The 23,359-nt window shown below is 40.5% G+C and overlaps 2 protein-coding genes across 9 annotated transcripts in view; one reads left to right on the plus strand and one right to left on the minus strand.

Annotated features, from left to right (window-relative positions):
* Window positions 1–1,193, plus strand: part of EIF4ENIF1 (eukaryotic translation initiation factor 4E nuclear import factor 1) — a 39,438-nt gene extending 38,245 nt beyond the window's left edge. For all 8 annotated transcript variants that reach the window (XM_072953592.1, XM_072953589.1, XM_072953593.1 and 5 more), the window contains one exon: window positions 440–1,193. In XM_072953592.1, coding sequence (XP_072809693.1) covers window positions 440–681 — 242 coding nt within the window. In that variant the 3' untranslated portion in view covers window positions 682–1,193. The remainder of the gene's footprint in view (window positions 1–439) is intronic.
* Window positions 1,194–5,193: 4,000 nt separating this feature from the next.
* On the minus strand, window positions 5,194–22,733 carry DRG1 (developmentally regulated GTP binding protein 1). Its single transcript, XM_006218033.4, has 9 exons — window positions 22,564–22,733; window positions 21,625–21,748; window positions 20,674–20,849; window positions 16,469–16,538; window positions 14,166–14,335; window positions 11,555–11,685; window positions 9,952–10,119; window positions 9,565–9,687; window positions 5,194–5,501 (listed from the first exon to the last, which is right to left on the minus strand). Exons 1-9 carry the CDS (start codon window positions 22,603–22,605, stop codon window positions 5,402–5,404), a joined length of 1,104 nt encoding a protein of 367 aa, XP_006218095.1. The 5' UTR covers window positions 22,606–22,733; the 3' UTR covers window positions 5,194–5,401.
* Between the last annotated feature and the right edge of the window lie 626 nt (window positions 22,734–23,359).

The raw sequence follows: 23,359 nt of genomic DNA on the forward strand, positions 1-23,359 counted from the left end.
GAACAGGATGAAGTAAACCAACCTCTGGGATTTGGAACCCCTGTGAAGACAGTGGGAGAGCCAGGTGTGCTCTGGCTTTTTTTGTCCTTTGCCTCCTAGGAGAGGAGGCTGAGAATCCTTCCAACAGTTCAGCATAGGGACTGCCAAGAGTAGATGCTCTCACCAGCTCATGTCAGTGCTTCTGTGATGTGGCTGCTTGTCATGTGAAGTAGTGATGTCATCTAGGATGGGTTCTCAGTATGGATGGCTCCTGAATAGCTCAGCTTCCCAAGGTACTCTCTTCTGGTATTTTGCAGAGGGGTTTCCTAAAGAAGCCTGGAATCGATCATCTGGTAAAGAATTCTGGAGTTTTATAGATAGGGTTTGAGTGAAGCAGGGCCCTAGAGAACTACTTCCTGCCTTGTGCGCTGAGTAGTAACCTCCCCTCTTATCCCCACAGTTCTCCATCCTCCAGGCTCTGGTTCCCAGGCAGCAGCTGTCAGCGTTCAGACGACACCCCAGAATGTGCCCAGCCGGTCCAGCCTGCCCCACATGCACTCCCAGCTGGAGCACCGCCCCAGCCAGAGAAGCAGCTCCCCAGTGGGCCTCGCCAAGTGGTTTGGCTCGGATGTGCTGCAGCAGCCCCTACCCTCCATGCCCGCCAAGGTCATCAGTGTAGATGAACTGGAATACCGACAGTGAACAGGCAGGCAGGCTCGCCGGAGCCTGGACCCTGGTGGCACCTGGTCAGAGCTCTGCTTCCTCATCTCGGGTTGATTTATGGGCCTTTACTTTGTGGCACTCTGAGCAAAGCTGTTCACGGCACCCAGGCACCTGGTGTGGTCTGCATCCTGACAGAAGGAACTTAACCGAGTGGAACCTACGTGGTCTGAATACAGGATGCACGGTGTTGTCAGTCCTGGAAACAGTCTTTTTTTGTAAGATATGTGAATGAAGTGTTGGTGTCTTCACCAAGAGGTGACACCTTAAGGGTTCTAAGGAAATAAATGTATAGAACCTTGTGTACAGACCTGTGTATAAACAACTTTTGTACATACATATAGGATAGCTTTTTTGAACTTATACAGCTGTACATAAAAGTAGATGACATTAGTTAAGCCTGTGTCAAGTTTGGATTTTTTTTTTCCACTTGTACATTTGGAACTTTTTCTTTTGGTCTATTAAAGTTGCATATGCTAAGTGTGTTGAATGAAGTGAACGGCACTGTTGTGTTTTTCTTCCTGAATCCCTTCCTTGAGGGAGATTATCTGAAGTTTTAATTTTTCTTTAAAGCTCATGGAATTGAACTCTCATTTAGGAAAAGGAAGCTATGGCCCTCTTTCTTGGGCCTTGAAGACCTCAATGGGTCAGTTTAGGGTGGGCTGACACTACAGGTATTTTGTGGCTAATACCAGATTACAGTGTATAGTTTCTAAAATTAAACCCATGTCTGTTTACTAGGTAATCATGTATATTATGGTAGTTTCTCCCAAACAAATCCACATTTACTGGGGCAAATGTCAACAATTGGTTGGCTTCCTGTTCTCCAGGTCAGTCCCCCTATAGGGCAAAATGGGGTCTCAGATTCTTGATTCAGTCTAATTTTTTTCCATATAGAACTTCCCTCAAGACTCTGGTGTCTGTGTTAACTGATCCCTTGTGTTGTATCTCCTTCCTCAGCTCACAGTTACTTTCATTATTCACCTTAATTTCATGCACCACATTCTGGAAAAAAGGATCCTACCAGAATACTCTATGGTCTTGAGTCTCCTTTGCTGACTGAAGGTTTTTCAGTCCTATTGCTCTGAGGTGACAATCTTATTTTACAAGCTCCTCAACTGAACTCATCTAATTTCTCAATACTTGTCCATTTAGGGCCATTAAAGCTACTTTGACTTCATACTAGAGGGTCAAGTAATAAGACCATTCTCATTCACAGGTAAAGTAGGTAAGGTGATTGGATGTTGACTACAAGGGTGAAAAACAGCCTGAGTGTTGGGTGTAGCCAGTAAACCTGGAGCTGCTCACCCTGCCCAGTGCATCCAGAAACACAAGAAAGCAAGTTGTCCTTCACCAAAAATCTGGCTTTGTGGATTGAGCATGAGGTCTGTTTCTTCCTGGTACTTCAACTTCATTAGCACTCCCTCCCCCAGTGGGATGAGCTGACTGTAATTCCTCAGCTACAGAAATACGCCGTTTAGACTTTTCCCAAATGCCTTGTTTCCTAGTTGAAACTGGAAACGTCTCTGAAGAACAGTGGCAGAGCACAGACACCTGAATCAGTTTCATCTTTCCTGTGTCCTCTTTCATGCTGAACCAACAGTTTTAGGTGTAGAGTAGGGAAGATTGGGTTGGAGCTGTCAGTAAGAGCTTTATTTTCAGGCTAGAAGCTGGGATGACAAACAAACACGTGTAGGCACGAAGCAAAGGGAAAAGCCATCAGCCAATAATTGGTGAGATGGAGCCAGAAGGAAATATGTTGCTGAGAAAAGAGCAGAAGCTAGTTACGCAGATCTTAACAAAAACTACTCTAGTGAATGGGACAGAGTAGAGGCAGAAGAGGAAGCTAATGCAGTCTTCATGAGCTAAGAGGCAGACAAAGGATAAGGGCAGGAGAAAGTGCTGTCTCCGCTAACATGTCTTACATGGTACAACTCTGAGAACTTTAGCAGCAATCAAGGCCAGAAGGACATGCAAGACCGCCTCAAAGTGAAAAAACAGGACCACAGAGAATCTCATGGAAGCTAAGGGGGGGCAGGTAAAAAAGGAAAGGGTAGCCAGCACTTGGGATTAGTTAGCAGTAATCAATAAGAAGGGGGGGTGGGGGCGGGAACGTACAGCCAGGCCTTCTTCCAGGAGATAGCTATTGAGTATATTAAGATGGAAGGGAAGTCAGGTCTACTGGCCTGCAAATGAGACAAAGACACTCCAGGAATGAAAATAACTTACAGGAGTACCTGATTCTTCAATAATTCTATTCCCTTTACTAACAGTTGGTTCAAGAATGGGTATGTGACCCAATTTAGGCTATGAGACACAAGGACAAATTGGCTGGCACCCTCTGGAAAATGGCTTCCCCAAAAGAGCAATGTACAGCTTGGGACTGAGCATTCTGTGGCTGAGGGAGGCCAGCTGTCCAGCAGAGCCAACAAACTACAATGGACAGAGTAGCTTGTTGGAAAGAATTTGGATCCTCAATGACACACCAGCAACCACAAGCCCTTCTGAGCTCCAGACAGCTTATGCGAGAGAACAGCTTCCTTCCATTTCAGCTGGTTAAGTTAGTTTCTGCTGTTAAACACAGCTAAAAGCATCCACAGTTAATGGCACAGGACAGTGATCTGCTTAGCTGTGCTAAAACAGATTAGGAAAGAAAGATGGAATATGTACCAGCACAGGAAATTCAAGCCATGCTGTGACAGCCAAACAACTCTAGTCTTGGAGTTCATGAAGAGAAAGCTTTGCAGTGTAGGAATAAGCCTCCTTGATGGCCCCTACGCCAGGCAGCATTTCTAACACAAAACTATACCTGTCTCCCAAAACTCCCAACTCTGAGCCCAAAAAGGGAGAGAAAGGAGTAGGATTCTCCCCCAAACGCCCCCAGGGGTCCACTGATAGGGGAAGGAGAAGGTGCTGAATGATGGAAGCAAGGCCTTGGATGAACTTGGATTTCAGCAACCTTCTCTCCCCAACATCCTGGCATTTCATTGAAGCCCAGCGAAAGTGATTTTGAGGATTCCCCGAAAACACCACCTATGCTGGGGCTGGAGAGCAAACCCTGGTGGAAATCCCATAGCTCAGAAAGCCAACGTTTCTCTAAAGAGTTGGGGTAGGCTCTAGATTATGGCCTCTATCGTGAACGTACCAGTGATACCAAGGTCTACTGCAAAGTGACTAGGATACCAGGCCTGAGAGGCTTATCTCCTGGGTCTGGGGACAGTGCTACGCCCAAGCTCTAGGAAGACTATCAGAGGGAAATAACTGTCACTAAGGTAACAGGAGTAACAAGTACTGGAAATGGCTAAGTATGTGGATAATCCCACATCCTCACTCCTCACAACCTGCTAGAGGATCTAGCTCACTTCATCTAAAATCAAACTGTCTTCCTATGTTTCTCTTCTCTCTGATTTTCTCAGGGGCTACCCTTCTCTATCACCCCTGTAATCCATACTGGAATAATCTTTGACTTTTCTTCCTCCAAAGAGCAAGTTAGTCAGTTACTGAGTTTCGCTTTCTCCTCTGTACCTATATGCCCAAACCCTTCCTCTGCCCATATTCTCACTAGCCCAGTTCAACACACAGATTTTTGTCAATTTCCCATTATCAAGGCAATTCCTTTAAATTTCTTTATTCCCAGTCCAAAACCTCTAATTATATGCCCTTTGTACCCTCTAAGTAGTCCTGACCCAATGGCTCCTCCTAAACTAACCTCCCACCTCCATACATACACGTGTACCCACAAACCTGTTCTGATCACATTGGTTGCCTCCCTTGCAATATTCTGCCTCCATGCCTTCACCCAGGTTATGTGGCTGGGGCCAGGACTGCCATGGGAGTGCAAGCAGAAGGGCTGGGCTATGAGAAAGGAGACACTTAGTGGTGCTCAGCTGGCCGCATGATTCAGCTCAATATTCAGCCCAACACTGACAACACAGCTGTGCTCTAACTAGAGGAAAGGGAACAACATGAGCCAACATTCACCAAGTACTTATATGCCAGACACTATGCTAATAAGCATTTTGCAAGTACCATCTCTCTTAATACTAAGAATCTTCATTCTAGAAGTGTCACTACTACCTCGATGTTACACAAAGAAATTGAGGCTTATAGAAGTTGAGTAATTTCTGCAGGGTTCTACGGCTAATTAGAAGCAGGCCTGCAATCCAAGCCTGATGTGCCTGGTCAGAGTGTTTTACTCAACTGCCACACTACACCATCTCCCAAGTGGGCTAGCCTTGCAGGGAATAATCAGTTAGCTTACATCAAGTCCTTTCTCCAGTATCATCTAGGAAAGACCACCGGAAAGGACTGAAGGCCACATCAGGTTGGAAGGGTTTCCCATAACTAACCATCAGGTGAGATGCTGCAGTCACACCGCTATCCATTTCACATTTAAGACCAAGCTCCCAAGTCCCCCTTGTGCAGTTGTCTCACCATACATACCCATCCTCATTCAGGTCACCCCAAAACAAATTCTGACAATGACACATGAACTGTACATAGATGGCTGGCCTACCAGGTCCTTTATGCAGTTCAACATACAAGGCGATACTAAGTTAAGACAAATGACGTTCCTAGTTGGGAGCCTCCATCTCCCTCCCCTGTATCCTGGCTGCCAAAGCCAGACGGGGATTGGGGTCGGGTGTTTGGTCATGGGGAAAGCTGCTGTGGTTGGCCCGGCAGATGGTGGATGGGGAAGATTTCACTTCTTCACAATCTGAATGACATCCTCGTCCTCCAACGTATGGTCTTTACCCACTTTCTGAGGATTGTGTTTCACAGAGAGACCCCAGACCAGAGCGCTGCATGGAAGAGAAAAAAAGAACAGTCAGTGTAAATAATCACCTAGCTCCTGTGCTATCTACCTAGGTGCCACTTTCTGCTCAGATTTAGCATTCTAGTTCTTAAGAGCCAAAGGCTTAGACAGCCAAGGTCTCCTGTCCCCAGGCAAGGTCCAGAGGCTTTAGCTTCCCCAACAGTGTGGCACACTGGAGCCTTGACATAAAAAGTGGCAAGGACTTTTGGAAGTTGTGTGGTTCCTCTTGTTCCAGAGCCAACTTAGAAAAGTCAAAAAGAAAAAACTGCAAATGAGAAGTGTGACAAGACTAATTTAAAATTAAAAGGAGAAAGTATAGGTTTATTATAGAGAAATACTCTGAAGTAATCGATTGGAAATTCATTCCTACAGATGCAATGTCAGTTACAGACTGTTATGGAATACCAGTTTTTGCTGGGCCTACTGAAACCATCAGCAGGTACTAATAAATGTAGGACTTCCTTCCTCAGCCATGCTAGGAAAATACTCCCTCCCTATTAAGAAACCCTAACTGATATGGTCTCCTGATTTCTTAGAATACAGGAAGGTAAATTTTATCCAATACTAAGAGTATGATGTGTTACTAATGGAAATCAGTGAAAAAGACACTGAGACCAGACACAGAAGCTAAGAACTATGTAGCAAAGGATAGCAAATGGTGGCCATATTATTATTATATTGTCTTTGCACCAAAATTTCTTTAAAATCTATATTCCACCCCCCCAAAAAAATCACTACACAAAATCTCACTTTTTAAATAAAAACAGATAAATAACAGGAACAGATATAACAGCATTAGTAAACAAATACATATAAAAATTTTCAAATGTACTTTAACAAGCGAAATACATGCAAGGTAACCATTTTACTATCTTAAACTAGAAAGCTGGCTTTCAGCAATCATACTCAATGCCTTCCGTTCTGCCGATGGCCATGTAACAGGTTCAGTCCTTTCAGGAAGCAATGCAGCAAAACATATCAAAAGCCATATAATCATTAATCCTACTTTTGGACTAAAGAAATGAAAAACCCAGTTTATAGGATTATAAAAGTGACACATATGAGTATTATAACACATGGAAAACATGTGTATAGTAAATTATCAAAGGATGTGTGCATGCAGTCAAGGGCGCAAAGGGAATGGAACAGGGACATATGTTATAATTAGCAGGCCTAAGCTGAATTTTCTTATTATTAAAATACCAGTTGTGCAATAATTAAAAACAGGAAAATAGTTACCAAGTAAAATTCTACTTGCTTTGATATGTCTCCTCTCCAAAATATTTTTCTCCCCTTTCATTTAATTCCCTGGTTAACTTACAGTTCAGAGGCTTTGAACAGTATTCTGTTACCATGGAAGGCAAGAACCACACAGAAATTTATGAGGTTTTGAAAAAAGAAAATGTCTCCCTTTCCCCAAGAGTCTCCTTTATTGATTCAAGTATGTGCCAAAATATAATGTTTGAGGATAGGAGAAATCAGCATCTATGTGTGGAATATAGTTATTTTTGATAAAAGGAATATGAAGCTTAATAAAAGAATTCACTCTTTCAGTATTTTTATGATCACAAACAAGTATTTTTTAAAACATCGCTATTTTTATGCTTTCCTGATTTTCTACAATTATTTTCTATTTTTTTATTTTTAAAATAATTTTTTAAATTTCAGCCTGTAAAAATGGAAAGAATAATTCATTAATACTGTAATTTAGTTAGTTATAATATTTCTCACAGGATTACGGGTTGCAATTCTGAGCTACTTCATATATATATTTTATATACTATATATATATATATATATACACACACGCACAAAAGAATTAAATAAGCAGATTACATATAATGACAGCCAAGCTTCTCACTGTTAAAGAAATTTAGAAGTAAGAAAAAGGATGGCAGGAGGGTATAACTCAGTGATAGAGTGCATGCTTAGCATGTACGAGATCCTGGGTTCAATCCTCAGTACCTCTATTAAAAAATAAAATTTAATTAAAATTTTAAAAAAATAAAAGGCTAAAATGAACCCTGTAGTGTTAAACTGGAGTCAGAGGTAACAGTATAAACTCATGGTTTTTAACATAGAGAGATAAGGATGGATGGGTAAATTAGATAGATAGGTAGATAGATACATACGAAAAGAGAGAGAAATGATATATTTGTAAGCATAGGTTAGTATCCGTACGTATATTTCCTAGCTCTGTCTGCTGAGAGAGCCTACAAGCAACAACAGCCCACTAACAATGAGCACACCTAGCACACAGATCTTGTAAACCAGGGCTTCTTGGAGAAGTGACTGATTCCAGGGCTGGTGCAGGGAAAATCACTATGAATCTAGTAGTGCCAAAGTAGGGAAATTTTAAAAAAAAGAAAAGGCAACCAATGAAAAGAACACAGGAGCCAATCTGAAGGAGTTCCTAATGTCCAAAGCTGGAACAATTTGAACAAAAAATGGTAGTATTGGTTTACAGCACCCACGGAATAAATATCCAAGGGCTCATATGGATATAAATTATGGATTAAATTAATAAATAGGGAGAAGTGAAAGCTCTAACACACAACAGAATTCCAATAAATAAATGTAAAATGAAAGAGGGAAAGAAAGAATCACCATTAACCATACAATATACCAATAAATGTTGCAGAAAAGCCCCACTACAGATGCTAAAATCAGCAGGCAAACGTCTGAGGAGAAACAGGATCTTCACAGCTTCAAAGTCTCTCCCCAGGACATTTATCAAACACAAAGAGAACAATATCTTTACAGCAGAGAAACCCGGCAAACACTTACATAACCAAGCATCAAAAGAAATATTACCATCAATTAGACAGAGCAACATCACGAATCCTGTGATACGATGCACTGAGGACAATCATCATTTTTTGTGCTATTACCAGTGCATACTCTCACTTCAATCATGAGGGAACATTAGACAAATCCAAAGTGAGGGAGAGTCTACAGAATAACTGATCAGTACTCCTCGAAAGTATGTAGGATCCCTGGGCGCGGGGGCACACGCCCGTAGTCCCAGCTACGCAGAGGCTGAGGCAGGAGGATCACTTGAGCCCAGCAGTTCTGGGCTGCAGTGCGCTATGCTGACTGGGTGCCACACAGCATCAATGTGGTGACCTCCTGGGAGCGGGGGACGGCCAGGTTGCCTGAGGAGGGGTCAACTGGCCCAGGTCGGAAAGAGAGCAAGTCAAAACTCCGGTGCTGATCAGTAGTGGGATCAGTGAATAGACATTGCACTCCAGCCTGGCAACATAGTGAGACCCATCTCTTTTATCTGCCCCTCCCTGATTTAAGGGAATCCTGTATCTCCTAAATTCATGTATTCCCCTAAACAAATAATAAGTTTGCGTTAAAAAAAAAAAGTACCAAGATCAAAGACATTGAAAGACTAAGGAAATATTTCTACACTGGTAGAAAAGATATTAAAATTCAAATAAGGTCTATAGTTTTAGTTAGTAATATTCTACCAATGCTAATCTCAGTTCTTGATGATTGTACTATGATAATGTGTGCTGATGTTAGGAGAAATAGGGTGAAGGACATAAGGAAACTATTACTATTTTTGAAACTTTTCTGTAAGCCTAAAATTAGTTTTAAAATAATATAAAAAATTTTTTCAGCCCACATCAGCAGTGAGAAGTATGAGAAAGAGACCGGCACAGGGGGTGGGGTTGACCCATGCATAATGTTTAAAGGGGTCCTCAGTGAAGCCCAGTATGTTGCTGGCAGGAAGAATTAACATTTTGTGTTTGCCAAGAAGAAGATGAATTAACAAAAGAAGTCAGAACCTAGTTCACAGTAAGTAAATGAAATGAGCAATCTGATCATCTGTACTGTCAGCCCTCCCAACCTAAAAAGGCTTTCGGAGCTCTTCCTGCTCCAAGCTGGCACGGTTTTAAGAAGACACTGTAAAGTTCTAACCAAGCAAGCATTTCAGCAGCCTCCCTGATGCCCAATTTCTATAATGCTATCTTGAGAATTGCTAGTTGGAACCAGCAGCTTGTAGGGAAAAGAAGGCACCACATGCCCATGATACTTACTATTTAAATTCTTTGATAAGATTTTTGTGAATCTTCATGCAGAAATCCTCCACCGTGGTCCTGGAGTAAGGCAACACCACTGGGGATGTGTAATCTGGCAACTGGCCTTTGGGTTTGGTGTAACTAGAACAGCGAGGGAGCAGAGGTCATCTACTTCTTGAAATGTTTCATGTGTGAATGCAAATCAACCCTCCATCGCCCTGAAGATCAGACCAGATAACCTCCATCTTGAGGAGGAATGTGCCCTCAATACAGTCTTGTGGATGATAGGAATTTATTTGTATTTCCAAAAAGAGACCGATTATGTTACTGAGCTCCCGAGGGTATCATTTTAGGACAACCTGGTTTAAGCCCTACAGTAATGCTACACTACCCACTAAGACTTACATCCTCACTAGTTTCAGATAGTCCCAGATCTTTTCCAACAGGTCATCAAAATTCCAGCGGTGATGGGCAGAGATGGGCACACAGTGAGGCACCTTATAGATGATGTCCAGTTCCTCAATGGAGATCTGATCAATCTTATTTAACACATAAATACAGGGGATATAAACTCTATGAAAACAGAAGAAAAACAGTACATTAGTTTGGAGCTGTGGGCACGATTGTCAATCTGATTATCTCCCTCACCCAGGACCTCAAAGAAGAGACTCTCAAAGAGATCCTAAGTAGGCCAGCACACACACAAAAAAGCTTCCTACCAAAATAAGGTAGAACATCCAAAAAGTGAACCATGGGTTGAGAAGTAACAAAACTCGGGCCGTAGTCCGTTGCCACACAGCTAATTACTGAGAAAGCATGCTGCAGCGGAAAGAACACAAGCTTTGGTGTCATACCAGACTGAATTCTTCCCAGCTCTGTCACTTTCTAGACATGTGTTCCAGAGCAAGTCTCACAGTCAATTTCCCAGAGTTGTTTTACAAGTTGTAAGAATGTAAAGTACATCACTAACAATGTATTTCATGATAACTTTAACGAATGGAAAAAAGTTTTTAACACAACATCTAGCAATGTCACAGTCCTAATGCTCAATCAATACAGCAGCTAAAGTTACTAATAATTAGGCAAGCCACAACTCTCAGGCTTTAAGTATCTTACTTACTAAACCCCTAACTCAAAGCACTGGCTTTTGTTTGTTTTCAAATGAGGATTAAATAAATTCATGCAAGAAATAGGAAAAAAATGAACAGGAAAGTAACTAGAAAATATTATATCCAAATGCCAGGAATAATTTTAACAGTGGTTTCAATTATTATTTAATTTCAAATACTAATAACAGTAATATTTTATGGAATAGGGTTTCAGCTATATACCCTTAGGTTACCCTCAGAGAAAACAGATACAGCCCAACCTGCTCTGAGTTCTTTTTTTTTTTTTTTTGCATTCCTTTTTTTTTTTTACATTTTTTATTGATTCATAATCATTTTACAGTGTTGTGTCAAATTCCAGTGTTCAGCACAATTTTTCAGTCATTCATGGACATATACAGACTCATTGTCACATTTTTTTCTCTGTGATTTATCATAACATTTTGTGTATATTTCCCTATGCTATACAGTGTAATCTTGTTTATCTATTCTACAATTTTGAAATCCCAGTCTATCCCTTCCCACCCTCTACCCCGCCCCCCCCAACCTGCTCTGAGTTCTGCACAGCAGCCTAAAGAATTTCTCAGATGCATTAATTCTGGGAGAGCAGATTGAGACACTACTTTCTTCAACCACCATATGACACAGAGCTTAGGGGACAGCCTAGTTTACAGTAAGTAACTGAAATGAGCAATCTGATCATCGTGATCAAATTTCAGAGCAAAGAAGGATATTAGCAATCAAGACCAACCCTTCCTTTTAAAGCTAAAGAAAGCAAGGCCCACTGTTATTTTGAATAATACCACAACTGGAGTTAGAATCGATGTCTGCCAGATTCATAATCCGATGTTGTTTCCATTACAAGGCTTCCAATTCATACTTAGGCACCATTCAGTTTGTACCTGTTTCCTTCCACCACATCAATGAGGTCATCCGCTGTGGCATCGCTACGCAGAGTCACATCAGCATTATGAATTTTGTATTCAGCCAGAATGCTCTTCACAGTTTCAGCATCCAGCTCGCTCTGAGGGCACTGAATAGGCACAGAAGACAATGACTGGTAAACAATCTCCTAAGAGCATCTCTTGGTGTACCTGGATAATCCTACATAAGGTGCAAACAATTCTAAAGACTGTTATCCTGGATGAGGATAACTTACTTCTACTAGGAAATACTTAAAAACTATAATTTTTTCGAACTCACAGGAAGGTGCTATGGTATGAATTGTTTCCCTATCCCCACTCAAATTCATATGTTGAAGTCCAAACCCCAGTATCTCAGAATGTGACTGGAGATAGGGTCTTTAAAGAGATAATTGTATTAAAATGAGGTAATATGGGTGGGCCTTAATCCAATGTGACTGATGTCCTTACAAGAAAAGAAGATTAGGACACAAACACACACAGATCATATGAAGACACAAAGCCACCTACAAGCCAAGGAGAGAGGCCTCAGAAGCAGCCAGTCCTGCTCACACCCTGGTCTCAGATATCAGTCTCCAGAATCAAAGATAATTAAATTTCCGTTGTTTAAGCCACCCAGTCTATGGTACTTTATTATGGCAGCCTTAGCAAAAATAGAGAGAGAATACGGAATGCTCAAATTCGAACATTATGACAGGATAATGGAAAAGCTCTTTTGGGCAGGACAGTTCAAACCTACGCCAGCCAAATAATCTGGACTTCTAGAATGTTAAAAGCTGCAGGAAGTTCTCAGTCCTCAATTACATGACTTAGAAGCAGCATTTGATAGAATTGATGGCTCCACAAATCAGAAACACTCTGTTCACTTGGCTTCCAGGATTCCAAGCTCTTCTGGTTTTCCTTCTTCTTTGCCTGAGAAGAATTATTTGCTGATTCTTCCCATCTCCCAATCTCTAATTATTGGGGGGAGGTCACAAAGTTCAATCCTCGAACCTCTTCTCTGTTTATACTTCCTCAGCTAAGATGATGGCTTTAAAGATAACTACTAGGGGAGAGGGTATAGCTCAAGTGGTAGAGTGCATGTGTAGCATGCACAAGGTCCTGGGTTCAATCCCCAGTACATCCTCTAAAAATAAATAAACCTGATTGCCTACCCCTACCAAAAAAAAAAAAATTCAGTCATTTCTTTCTCTCATAATCCACATCCAATCTAGCTGTAATTCCTACCAGCTATTTCCAAGATCTTTCCACAATCAACTACTTTACGTCTCCTCCACTGTTAATCCTGGTCTAAGATTTTTTTTTTTAACTTTTTTTGGGGCAGGGTGAAGTAAAGGCCATCACTTTTTGATTGGATTATTGCAATAACCTCTTAAATGGTTTCTCTGCTTTTGTTCTTTTTTAATTGTAGTGTAGTCGATTTACATTAGTTTCAAGTGTATAGCAAAGCTATTCAGTTATATAATCACTTTTTTTGTTTTTCTTCCATTTGAGCTCATTTCAAGAAACTGAATATAGTTTTTTGTGCTGTACAGTAGGTCATGTTGTGTATCTGTTTTATATACAATAATGTATATCTGTTAATCTCAAACTCCTAATATATCCCTCCCCTCTCCCTGCTGGTAACCAGTTTGTTTTCTATGTCCATGAGTCTATTTCTGGTTTGTAAATAAATTTTGTATTTTTTGCTTTTGAGATTCCACATACAGGTGACATCATATATTTGCCTTTCTCTGACTTACTTCACTTAAATCTCTCTCCTTTTGTTCTTAACCCATTTCAGTCTATTCTCAACAGCCAGATTGATTCCATTAAAACCTAAGTCAAATCAATTTTACTCCACAGATTGGAACCCAACCAGAAGTTGCCCATCTCCTGCACAGTAAAAGCACATATGGACCTACACTATGACTTCATTTCTTACTAACTCTCCTACTTGCTCACTCTGCTGTTCCTCAAACATGCAAAGGCATGCTCTACCTCAAGGCCTGGCACTTGGATATCCCCTTTATGTGAAATGTTATTCAAGACAGGAATCTCTTTTGGTTCACTCCATGTCACCTCAGTTAAGACTTCTCTGATCAACCTACTTAGAACTGCAACCCTCCTGCCAACACTCCCCATCTTCCCCTAGTTTACTTTTGTCCTTAGATTTACTATCATCTAATATGCTATGATCACTAATTAATTTTGTTTGCTACTTTCCCCATTAGAATACAAGGGCAGGAACTTTTGTCTATTTTGCTCCCTCTTCCCTTCCCCTCAAAAGCCCATGGTAGGTGCTCTATAAACTTGTGTTGAATGAATGAAAACAGATGATATTGGTAGCTCTCTACTTCACGCAAGCATAACATTGGTTTACAGTCCCATACCACCTCAAATAAATAACCCAAAAGAGGAAGTAAAGCCAGAAAGACAAGTCTGAGACTGACTCTTGTCCTACTCTGTCAGTCATTACAACATCATTGTGTTACCTCGATTAATGCTGGAAGAAGCCAGGCAATTTCCAAATGTCAATGTCCTTGTACCTCAATCCATTCCCCACCCTAGTCCCTTCAGCAACCTGTCCCATATCACCTTCTCCACTTACAGTGGCTGTGAGATTAATGCCTCCCTTATCCTTCTTCTTAAAGCCAATGTTGGGGGGTTTGCTGTTCAAGCGAATGCCAAAGCCTTCCAGCTCATTTTCAATTATCTTCTTATGTCCCAAGGGTTTCAGGACATCCAGAACAATCAAGATCAAGTTACACGTTCTAGCCACTGAAGAATTGAAAACAAATTTTCTTTCAAATTTTTTTCAAAGCTCATTAAAGACTTAACATAACTCAAATATTCAAAAAGGTGGGTGGGGGGGAGATGGTGGTGTAAAGCTCCTATACTTAAGAGACAAAGGATTTTTTTTTTAATACATAGACACACATGAAGTTCTTAAGGTTACCAAAGATTTATACCAGAAGTCAATTTGCAATGTATGCTTTATTTTCTATTAGTGTACCTAGAAGATGTGTCAAGTTCTAGATACACAAGCAGAAAAATAATTCGGAATGAAGATACAAACCAGGCAATAACCTGAATCCCTGAAAAAGTTCAGAAAGATTTAAAACAATAAGAATTCTCAAAGAATAAGATTATCTTATATCTTAATAAGTTAGCATATTTTTGTAAACTTCACTGAGGTATAATTTATAAAAAATAGTGCCTATGTTAAATATATGGTTTGATGACAAATGTACATACCTCTATAACCACCACAGCAATCTAGATTCAGAACATTTCCATCACCTCCAAAAGTGCCCTAAGGCCCCTTTGCAAACCATCTTACCCTCAGTTTTCAATCAATCACTGATCTGCTTTCTGTCACCACAGGTTAGGTTACATTTTTTTTAGAGTTTGATATAAATGAAATCATACCCAATGTAGTCAGTCTTTTGTGCCCAGCTCTTTTAATATAGCATAATTTTCTGACAGTCATCTATGAATGACTTTGAGCCCATAATTCTATAAATAGCTAAATTAGTAAGTTAATATAAGTGTAGAATAAAAATATTTTCAAACACGAAAAAAACAGAACTCACCTATCATTCTTTTTCAGTATGTCAGTAAAACTGTGACTCAGCAAAACATTAAAATAACCCCCAAAATATAAAACACTGACTCTAAGAAATAGGGGATCCCACACAAGAACACAAAAGAAAATCTCAGGATGACACACATGTGTAAAGTCTAGAGCTGCACTGTCCAATACAGACTCCACTAGCCACCTGGAGCATTTCAAATTCAAGTTAATTTCAATTTAATAAAATTTAAAATTCAGCTCCTCAATTGCACCAGACACATTTAAAGTGCTCAACAGCCATATATGCCTATGGCTACCACATTGGACAAGCACAAATTCAGAACACTTCCATTACTGTAGAACATTTCCATTACTGGACAGGTCTGGTCTAGGAAGCAACCAATCCAGACTGAAGCACAGAAGACAAAGGGAAGACAGGAAGGTAGTGTCAGAGTTGAGAGGAGAGAATGAAATCAGTAAGACAATATTTGGAATTGTATTCAAGTATCTAGAAAAATACTGATTGGTAGGCATTTGATCTATTGGAACATTTGAAAAATATTAGCAAACACAGAAAAGTAAACAGAACAAAAGAAAGTCAATTATTAATTCCACAAAAAATAAACTTCAAAAACAGATTTCAAGAGAAAGAAAACAAGTCATAATATACTACTTATCTCAGCACTGAACAAGCTACAGTCATTATATAATAATGTAAACTATGACTGATGAGTTAATTAAAAATTATGATATAATTTCTTTAAAAGAATAGGAAAAGAGGTATGGAGTATAAGAGAGCTAATCTTCTACCATAACATGAAACCAACAGATGGTGTCTAACCATGAAATAGCAATATAAGCATAATATTTTAAAATATGAGGATAAGTAGAATAGTTGAAGATTTGACATAGTTGCCAATGGGGAATGACAGTAGAGGTGAAGAGAGGTGGGGTAGCAGATTGCTGCAATCGAGATTAGCCTTTTATAACATTTCACTTTAAATTAAAAAAAGAAGAAGAAGAAAAGGCATGGGTGGGAGTAAGGAAACCTGAATTCTGGTTCTGAATCTGCCCAACAGTGCAACACTGTACCAAAGCACTTCACTTCTGTCCTTAGTGTTTCTCTTCAAATGGGGATCTGGACTGTTACTCTCTGAGATCCCTTCAAGTTCTGACATTCTACTCCAGTGAGAAGTCAGGTAAAACTATTTCCTTCACAGTGATACTAAGAGACCCATCTAAAAGAATAGTACCCAGTAAAATAAAATAAAATAAAATAAAAGAATAGTACCCAATAAAGGGATGATATCCCAGGATGGTGGCCTTGGACCACTCACCTGCAATAACTTGACGGCCTCTACCTTTCCCATCCTTGGCACCCTCAATGATACCTGGGAGATCCAGAAGCTGCAAGATTAAGGACAAGAGAAAAGAGAGAAAAGGAAAAACTGGTTATAAATCTGAACAGATCAAATAGAATGATTTATTTCTCAAGATCCAAAATTAGGAGATCCAAATCCAATCTTCCTTATAAATGAGTGTGTAAATCTTACTTTTACTAAACATCTAATAAATGTCAGCTACAAGCTTCTTATATACTTCATCTAGTTTAAAATGTCTAGCAACTCTGTAAATAAGGATATTAGCTGAGGTTCATAGAGGTTAGGTGATTTGGCCCAAAATCACACTCCTAATAAATCAAGTAAGATTATAACCTACATGGGGGGGGCCCAAATCCATTATTCTACATCAGTATCTTTCCGTATTCCTCCACTTTTCAGGAATTTGAACCTCCACAAAAATTCCTTACTGTAGATAATAACTGAATTAGGACATTCACAAATGATAAATACTGAGACCTTTGCAAATCCCCCAATTCACAAAAATTTCTGCAGTCAACCTTAATCAGGTAAGCACATAAGAATCACTTATAAAACCATTAAAAATGCAGGTATCTGAGCCTCATCCTTGCAGACTGATTTGGAGGAGTCAAAGCAGGGTTCAGATATCGATCTGTATTTCAAAAGCCTTCAAGGGTGACTATGATATGTGTCCGCAGTTGAAAATGACCACTCAATTGCTCAGGAAATGTGATAAACTAAAACCTCACACAAGTCACAGTGTATGTATCTAATGACAAGAACATCAAAACCAACTCCACAGCACGTATGATTCAAATTCACATCTGAGCAAGATTAGAAACTATAGTTATAAGCTTGTAAGAGTCATGTTAAGAGCATATATAAAATCTGAAAATACCAAGGGTCTACTGTACAGTCAATATTGAATTATTCGAGTGAACAGACAGGGATATAGTTGCAGTTTACCAAAGCATCATTTAAAACTAGCCTTTGCTATAAGCATTTTGACATTATAAAACTATAGTTCACGTTAAATAAACCACAATGAAAAAGAACTAACTTAGGAGGTGCTTAGAGAGTTCAAGTTTTTCATTCAAGAACCTGCTCAAAAGCTCCTTTCTATTCCTCACTACATAAAAAATAACATTATCTCCTTTAAAACTGATACATCAGTTAAATTGAGCTACCCTTTCTCTTTCAAAGAAGATACCTTATGTTCAATATACCTGCCTTGACTTGGAAACTCTGGTTACACTGATTTTAAAAGCTACATTTGGAGTAAGGAACACACCAGATCTTGATTTCTATACACCTATCTCTAATGAAATGAACAGTGCTCCTTCAGAAGTGGTTGATTCCAGGACTGAAGCAGGGAAAATATAAGATTAGCCTGGAACACCGTGTTCTGGCCAGAAAATAAGGAAGTACTCACGAAAAGACAGGGGCTTCTGGAAAGAACACAGGTGCCAACCTAAAGGAGTTCCTAATAGTCATAGCTGGAACAATTTGAGTAATAAAATAATGGTAGTACTGGATTATCACCCATAAAATAAATATCCATGAGCCCACAGTGATAAACAAACAAATAAACAAATGGGAAAGAAGGAACAACTCCTCCATATAGTAGAATTCTAATTAATAAATGTAGTAAGAAAGAGAAAAACAGAAAATCACCATTAGGCAAGATCCATAGACAAATGCTAAAATGAGAGGGCAAGTTTGTGAAACAGGATTTACATCTTTTCAAAGTATCTCCCCCAGGATGTTTATTAACTACAAAAAGAAAGATAACAGCTTTGTAGTAGAGAAATCCCACAGACACCACTTTAACCAACTGATGGGGGTCAACATCACCAATAAGACATACTGACATCATGAATTCCTAAGACGCACTGAGAAGGACATACCATTTCTGTGGTATGCTTGCCAAAAAGAAACATAATACTTCAGTATAACCAACAGGAGTCCTAAGGACCCTGGCAAGGTGAAACATAAGCCCCTTGATTTTTAAAGCACTGTACATACACTTTGTAGGCCAATCTCAGCCTATGTGATATCAGTTTTCTTTATAACATCCCTGGTAAGTGGTGGTTCAGCCACTACTTGAACACAGTAATTAATTACCTCAAGACGTACCATTTCATTTTTAGGCACCTTTATTGTTAAAAATATCTTTCTTCCTAACAAAAAATCCCAGAAGTTTCCCTCCTTATAATTCTTATTAGGTGGTTCTAATTTTGCACATCCCTCCTACCAAGCCACAGATTATGAGTCCTCTGCCACAAAACAGACTTTTTAAAAATATTTGAGGGCAGTCATCTTAATTCAGTTAAGCATACCTACTAGTATGCTTACTTAACTTGGTTTCTGAACAAAGAAGGGTGGGAAAAACAGGCAGAGGGAACAGATGGAAAAGAAAGCACTGTGCAAAAAAGAGGGGAAAAAAAGGTCAGAAGAGACTAAAATAAATGAAGGTTTTGAGGAAAAGGCAAGAGACATTTATTCTAATACATCTAGAAGCCCAGAGAGAGATGCTACAGTATCTCATTAGGAAAGAGTTTACTCTCTGAGATGCCAAGCTTTCGAGCCTCTGGAACCAAATGAAATTAAGCAATGGTCCAGATATGCCCAAGCATCCTTATTCTTGTTATATACATTTAGACATAAAGTCCTAGAAAGGTACATATTCTAACAGTCTCCACATGGGCACCTAACCAGAAAGATAAAAAGCCATTGAAAATACCACCAGGATACTAGTCCCTCCCTACACTGGATTCTATAGTAAAGAAGCATGAATGCACCTCAGAAGTCACTGTGCAGCTTAGCAAGAAGTAAAACAAATGCCTACACCAAGAGCTTCCAAATGATGTACCAAGGCACTTGCTGCACCACAAAGAACTTAGGGGTGACATATGGGATGTTCTAAATTTTCAAGGGAAGCAGTTCTTGATACCTGTCAGGCACTGAGGGAACTACCAGATCAAAAAAGCTCACAATTTCATTAGATCCTACTACACTGCTTTCCATGACATCAGATCTGAATCTTTGGGAAGTTAGATTTTTCAGCAGTTATTATGGTTAAAAAGTCAGTACCACAGAAAAATTAATGTGGAAAAGGCAACAAATGTGGGAATATTCAATCTGATTCCAAAGTCTGAGAAGTTACGTGGTACCCAACAGTGCCCATATCCCATTAGTAAATAACTGTGGCTGTAAAGACATAAATAATTGCATTTTTTGGATCTGTTTAACAAATGGAACCATTAGGTATTTTTTTTTTTTGGCTGGGAGCACTGTAAAAAAAATTACTAGGACAAGAAAAGTTGTTAGGAAATAACGGCTGAGCCACTAAGGGTACTGTGAATGTAGAAAGTCTGGAAACCTCTAGCCTAGATTTATTTTGTTTTTTTTTTTTTGCTTTTTTTTTTTGTTAGCCTAGATTTAAATGTCATGAAATTCAGAATTTGTCTTATTTGCTGTGCAGCCAACAAGAATATCTTCCATTATATTTTACATATATCTTCTTTCATACCCAAGAGGACTCCTTATTTGGGAGCCCTAAATGTGCCATCTAAGAACTTCTCAAGACACCAACTTCACTAGGCTTCACAGAGAATTTTCCACTAAAAAGGGCCTGACCATTTCTACATTAAAAAGTTTCTAATGGCTCCCCCAGCTACTACATAATAGATAAAATTCAGCTTCCTTAGCAGGCACACAAGACCTTTCATAATTCAGCTCCAATCTACCTTTCCAGATTCAGTTTCTACCACTCCCTGTCCCACACCTAAGCTCATACCATAGCAAACTGTTCACCATTAAGGCTGCTTGAAATTGCCCTTTACATTCTCTGGCTGGAGAAATTCTATTTGAACTTTAAGACCCACCCCATTGTTACTTTCAACATGAAACTTTTTTTTGTCTTACCAGACGATCTCCCCAACCACCCTCAGGTGGAAAAAGTAGTCCTTCCTTTCTCCACACAGTCTCCACTGTTGTACAGTCAAACACTAAACCATTTGTTTTATTGTTTTTATGTACTATTCTATCTCCCCTGCTAGACACTGAGGGTCTGGCAGATCAAAGATCAGCCCTGGCTTACAGGGAGTTCCAAATAAGTGCTTTTTAAATAAATAAAAGAACTGATTCCTTCCCTTCCTTGGCTTGCAGACCTGACTCACCTGGATCTTGGCACCTTTGTATCTGATGACACCAGGCACAGTGGTCAGAGTAGTGAACTCATAGGCTGCCACCTCGGAATAGACTCCCGCCAGATTACTAAGCAGTGTTGACTTCCCCACAGATGGAAAACCCACAAACCCAATTCGAGCATCACCTGTCTTGGCAACATCAAATCCTGAAACATCAATAAATATCAGAAAGAAGAGACAAATTATCCCTGGGAGCACTGAGGCTTGTAATTCATTTAACATTCTGGATGCCTATCCCTCTAGAACCTATTTCTCCAACTTGTTACAGTTTAGCTTTATAACTTAAGCACACAAAATTCCCCCATAGCAAGTCACAATATTTAATGCAGTGTTTGATGTAAAAACTTTATGCCTCTATAGCTTAAACTGTTGCATATCTTTCTAGCACCCATAGTACTTAAGAAACCAAATATTAAATAACTGATCTAAAAAAATTGGTTTCTCTTTTTTCTTACAAACCCTGTGACTGAGTCTTCTTTTCTTACAATAGGTTGCAAACAAATTCAAAGTCAAATTTGTGGCCCTTCTCTACGAAGTGTATAAACCTTATGACTTACTTTTGGTCCTAAACTTTGCTCTCTTGGCTTCAACCTATTCTTTCTACCAGCATTTCCCTTTGTATCAAGTTCCTTAATTATTCTTTATATTGTTGACTGTATTTATTTACATGTTTCTGTGAGCCACTGTAAATCTATTTTGGATCAGTACAGGATATATATAAATAAAACCCTAGCTCACTTAAAAACTATTCATTTGCCTTTAAAATCAGTAGGATAAAATAAACACAATTCAAGAAATTATGCTTAGAAAATTACAAATCTACGTTCATAGAAATTCTAAAATTATGTTTAAACCATACACCTATATTATCTTGATTAAAAATTACACCCCTCAAAAAAATTGATGAAGAAAAACACAAACCTTCTCCTGGCCCACCACCACCACCACCTTTTGGAGTAATGAGTTCCCTGCGAAGCTTAGCAAGGCGAGCCTTAAGCAGCCCTAGGTGGTGTGCTGTGGCCTTGTTCTTCTGAGTCCGAGCCATCTAAAAGGGAGGAATAACAGCCATAAATCAGAAAATCAGAGCAGTTCCTACACGGTAAAATAACCAGAATGAATGCTCCCTCAGCTCTGAGAGAATGTTTTTTCCTAGGTCCTACTAATGTCAACATATCCATTTTAAGGCAGACTTAAGAATAAAAATCCATTCTCTCCATCACCAAGCCCAATCTCCCAATTACATAACAAGCAACTGAGGTCCAAAGAGAAGAAACAGGACCAAGGCTATCACAATTAGTATTCACAGATTAAACTAAAACTCAGCTGCTCATTCCTTTTCAATTGCTTGTACCTGGTGTGCCCCATTCAATCTTAAAAAGCTCTGAGCGCTTCAAACAGAATCACACAACAATCCAGGTGGATTCAACAGCTACCATAGGTGACAATTTACTTCCAGATTCTATTCCCTGGGAGCAAAACTCTGGGAAAGGGGGTCCTCAAAGAAGAGATTGGAGATAGGGTGAGGGGTTTGAGGGATGATGAGGAAAGATACTGAAGTACTTGAGCAGGTCAGGGCTGAAGTGGGGGGACAGGATTCAGTACTGCTCACAGGAAAGGAAAATACTAAGAGAAATAATGTTTGGACAGGACCTAACACTGAAAAAGGGTACTAAGTGCAGCCGTGCGGAATGTGGGCAGTGGGAGGAGGGGTCAGGGAGGAGGGATTGGGGAACGCAGGCCCAGGCTGAGGGGGGTCGGGGGACGGACGCGGGCCAGATTCTGACGCGGCTGAAGGAAGTTCAGGAAGGAGCGACGCCGCCTAAGAGAAACGCTAAGACGGAATATTCGAACGCCCATTACCTCGGCTTCGATCTCCGCGATTTTGGCCAAGGTGCTGCTCATGGTGACGAGACGCAGGGAACGCAGCGGCCTCCAGAAGGGTAGTCTCCTTTCGCACACCCGCCGGCAGACCTGCCACAGCCACTAGGCGCTACAGCAGTGCGCAAGCGCGGAGCTTCCTATTTCTCGCGAGAGTCAAGCCTGAGACATACCGCGAGATGTAGAACGTGAAGTGGTCTCCTCCTCCTTAGCCAACCCCGCCCCGCCCCGCGAGCCAGCGCGGTGTCATAGAGCCCGCGGGAGCGGGGGCCAGAGAGGCCGCCCAGGCCGTGCCTCCCCGAGCGCGCCGAGGGTCGCGCGCCGCTCGGCCCCGCCCCGCCGGACTAGCGCCCCGCGTCCGGCTCGCCCGGCGCCTGGTGTGTGACGAGCGACTCCTCGCCGCAGGCCCGCGCCCCGCAGCCCCTCTTCCTGAAAAGCGCGGTCACCCCGCCACCCCGCTTCTTCGCCCTCACGGACGGGTCCCGGGGCCCCTTTCTCGCTGGGGAGACGCCCCAGGGGACTGATGTAGAGACCGATCTTCAATCGGCCGCGTTCTCTTGGGAAAGGAAAATGCCCCCTTTCCGTCACTCAGAACTAATTTTAGGTGTCTGTTTTGTTTACCCCCAACCCCGAGTAGAGTGCGTGGCACATGGTGAGCCCACAATAAATACGTGATTGAACGGATAATTCCCAGGGACCCTGCACTTGCTTGTAATCCTGAAAAATTCGAAACTGTGTTAATGCCCTTCAGCAGGGAAATGGATAAATAAATAATGGA

This window comes from Vicugna pacos, chromosome 32, assembly GCF_048564905.1.
Source record: "Vicugna pacos chromosome 32, VicPac4, whole genome shotgun sequence".
In the NCBI taxonomy this organism is placed as follows: Eukaryota; Metazoa; Chordata; class Mammalia; order Artiodactyla; family Camelidae; genus Vicugna; species Vicugna pacos.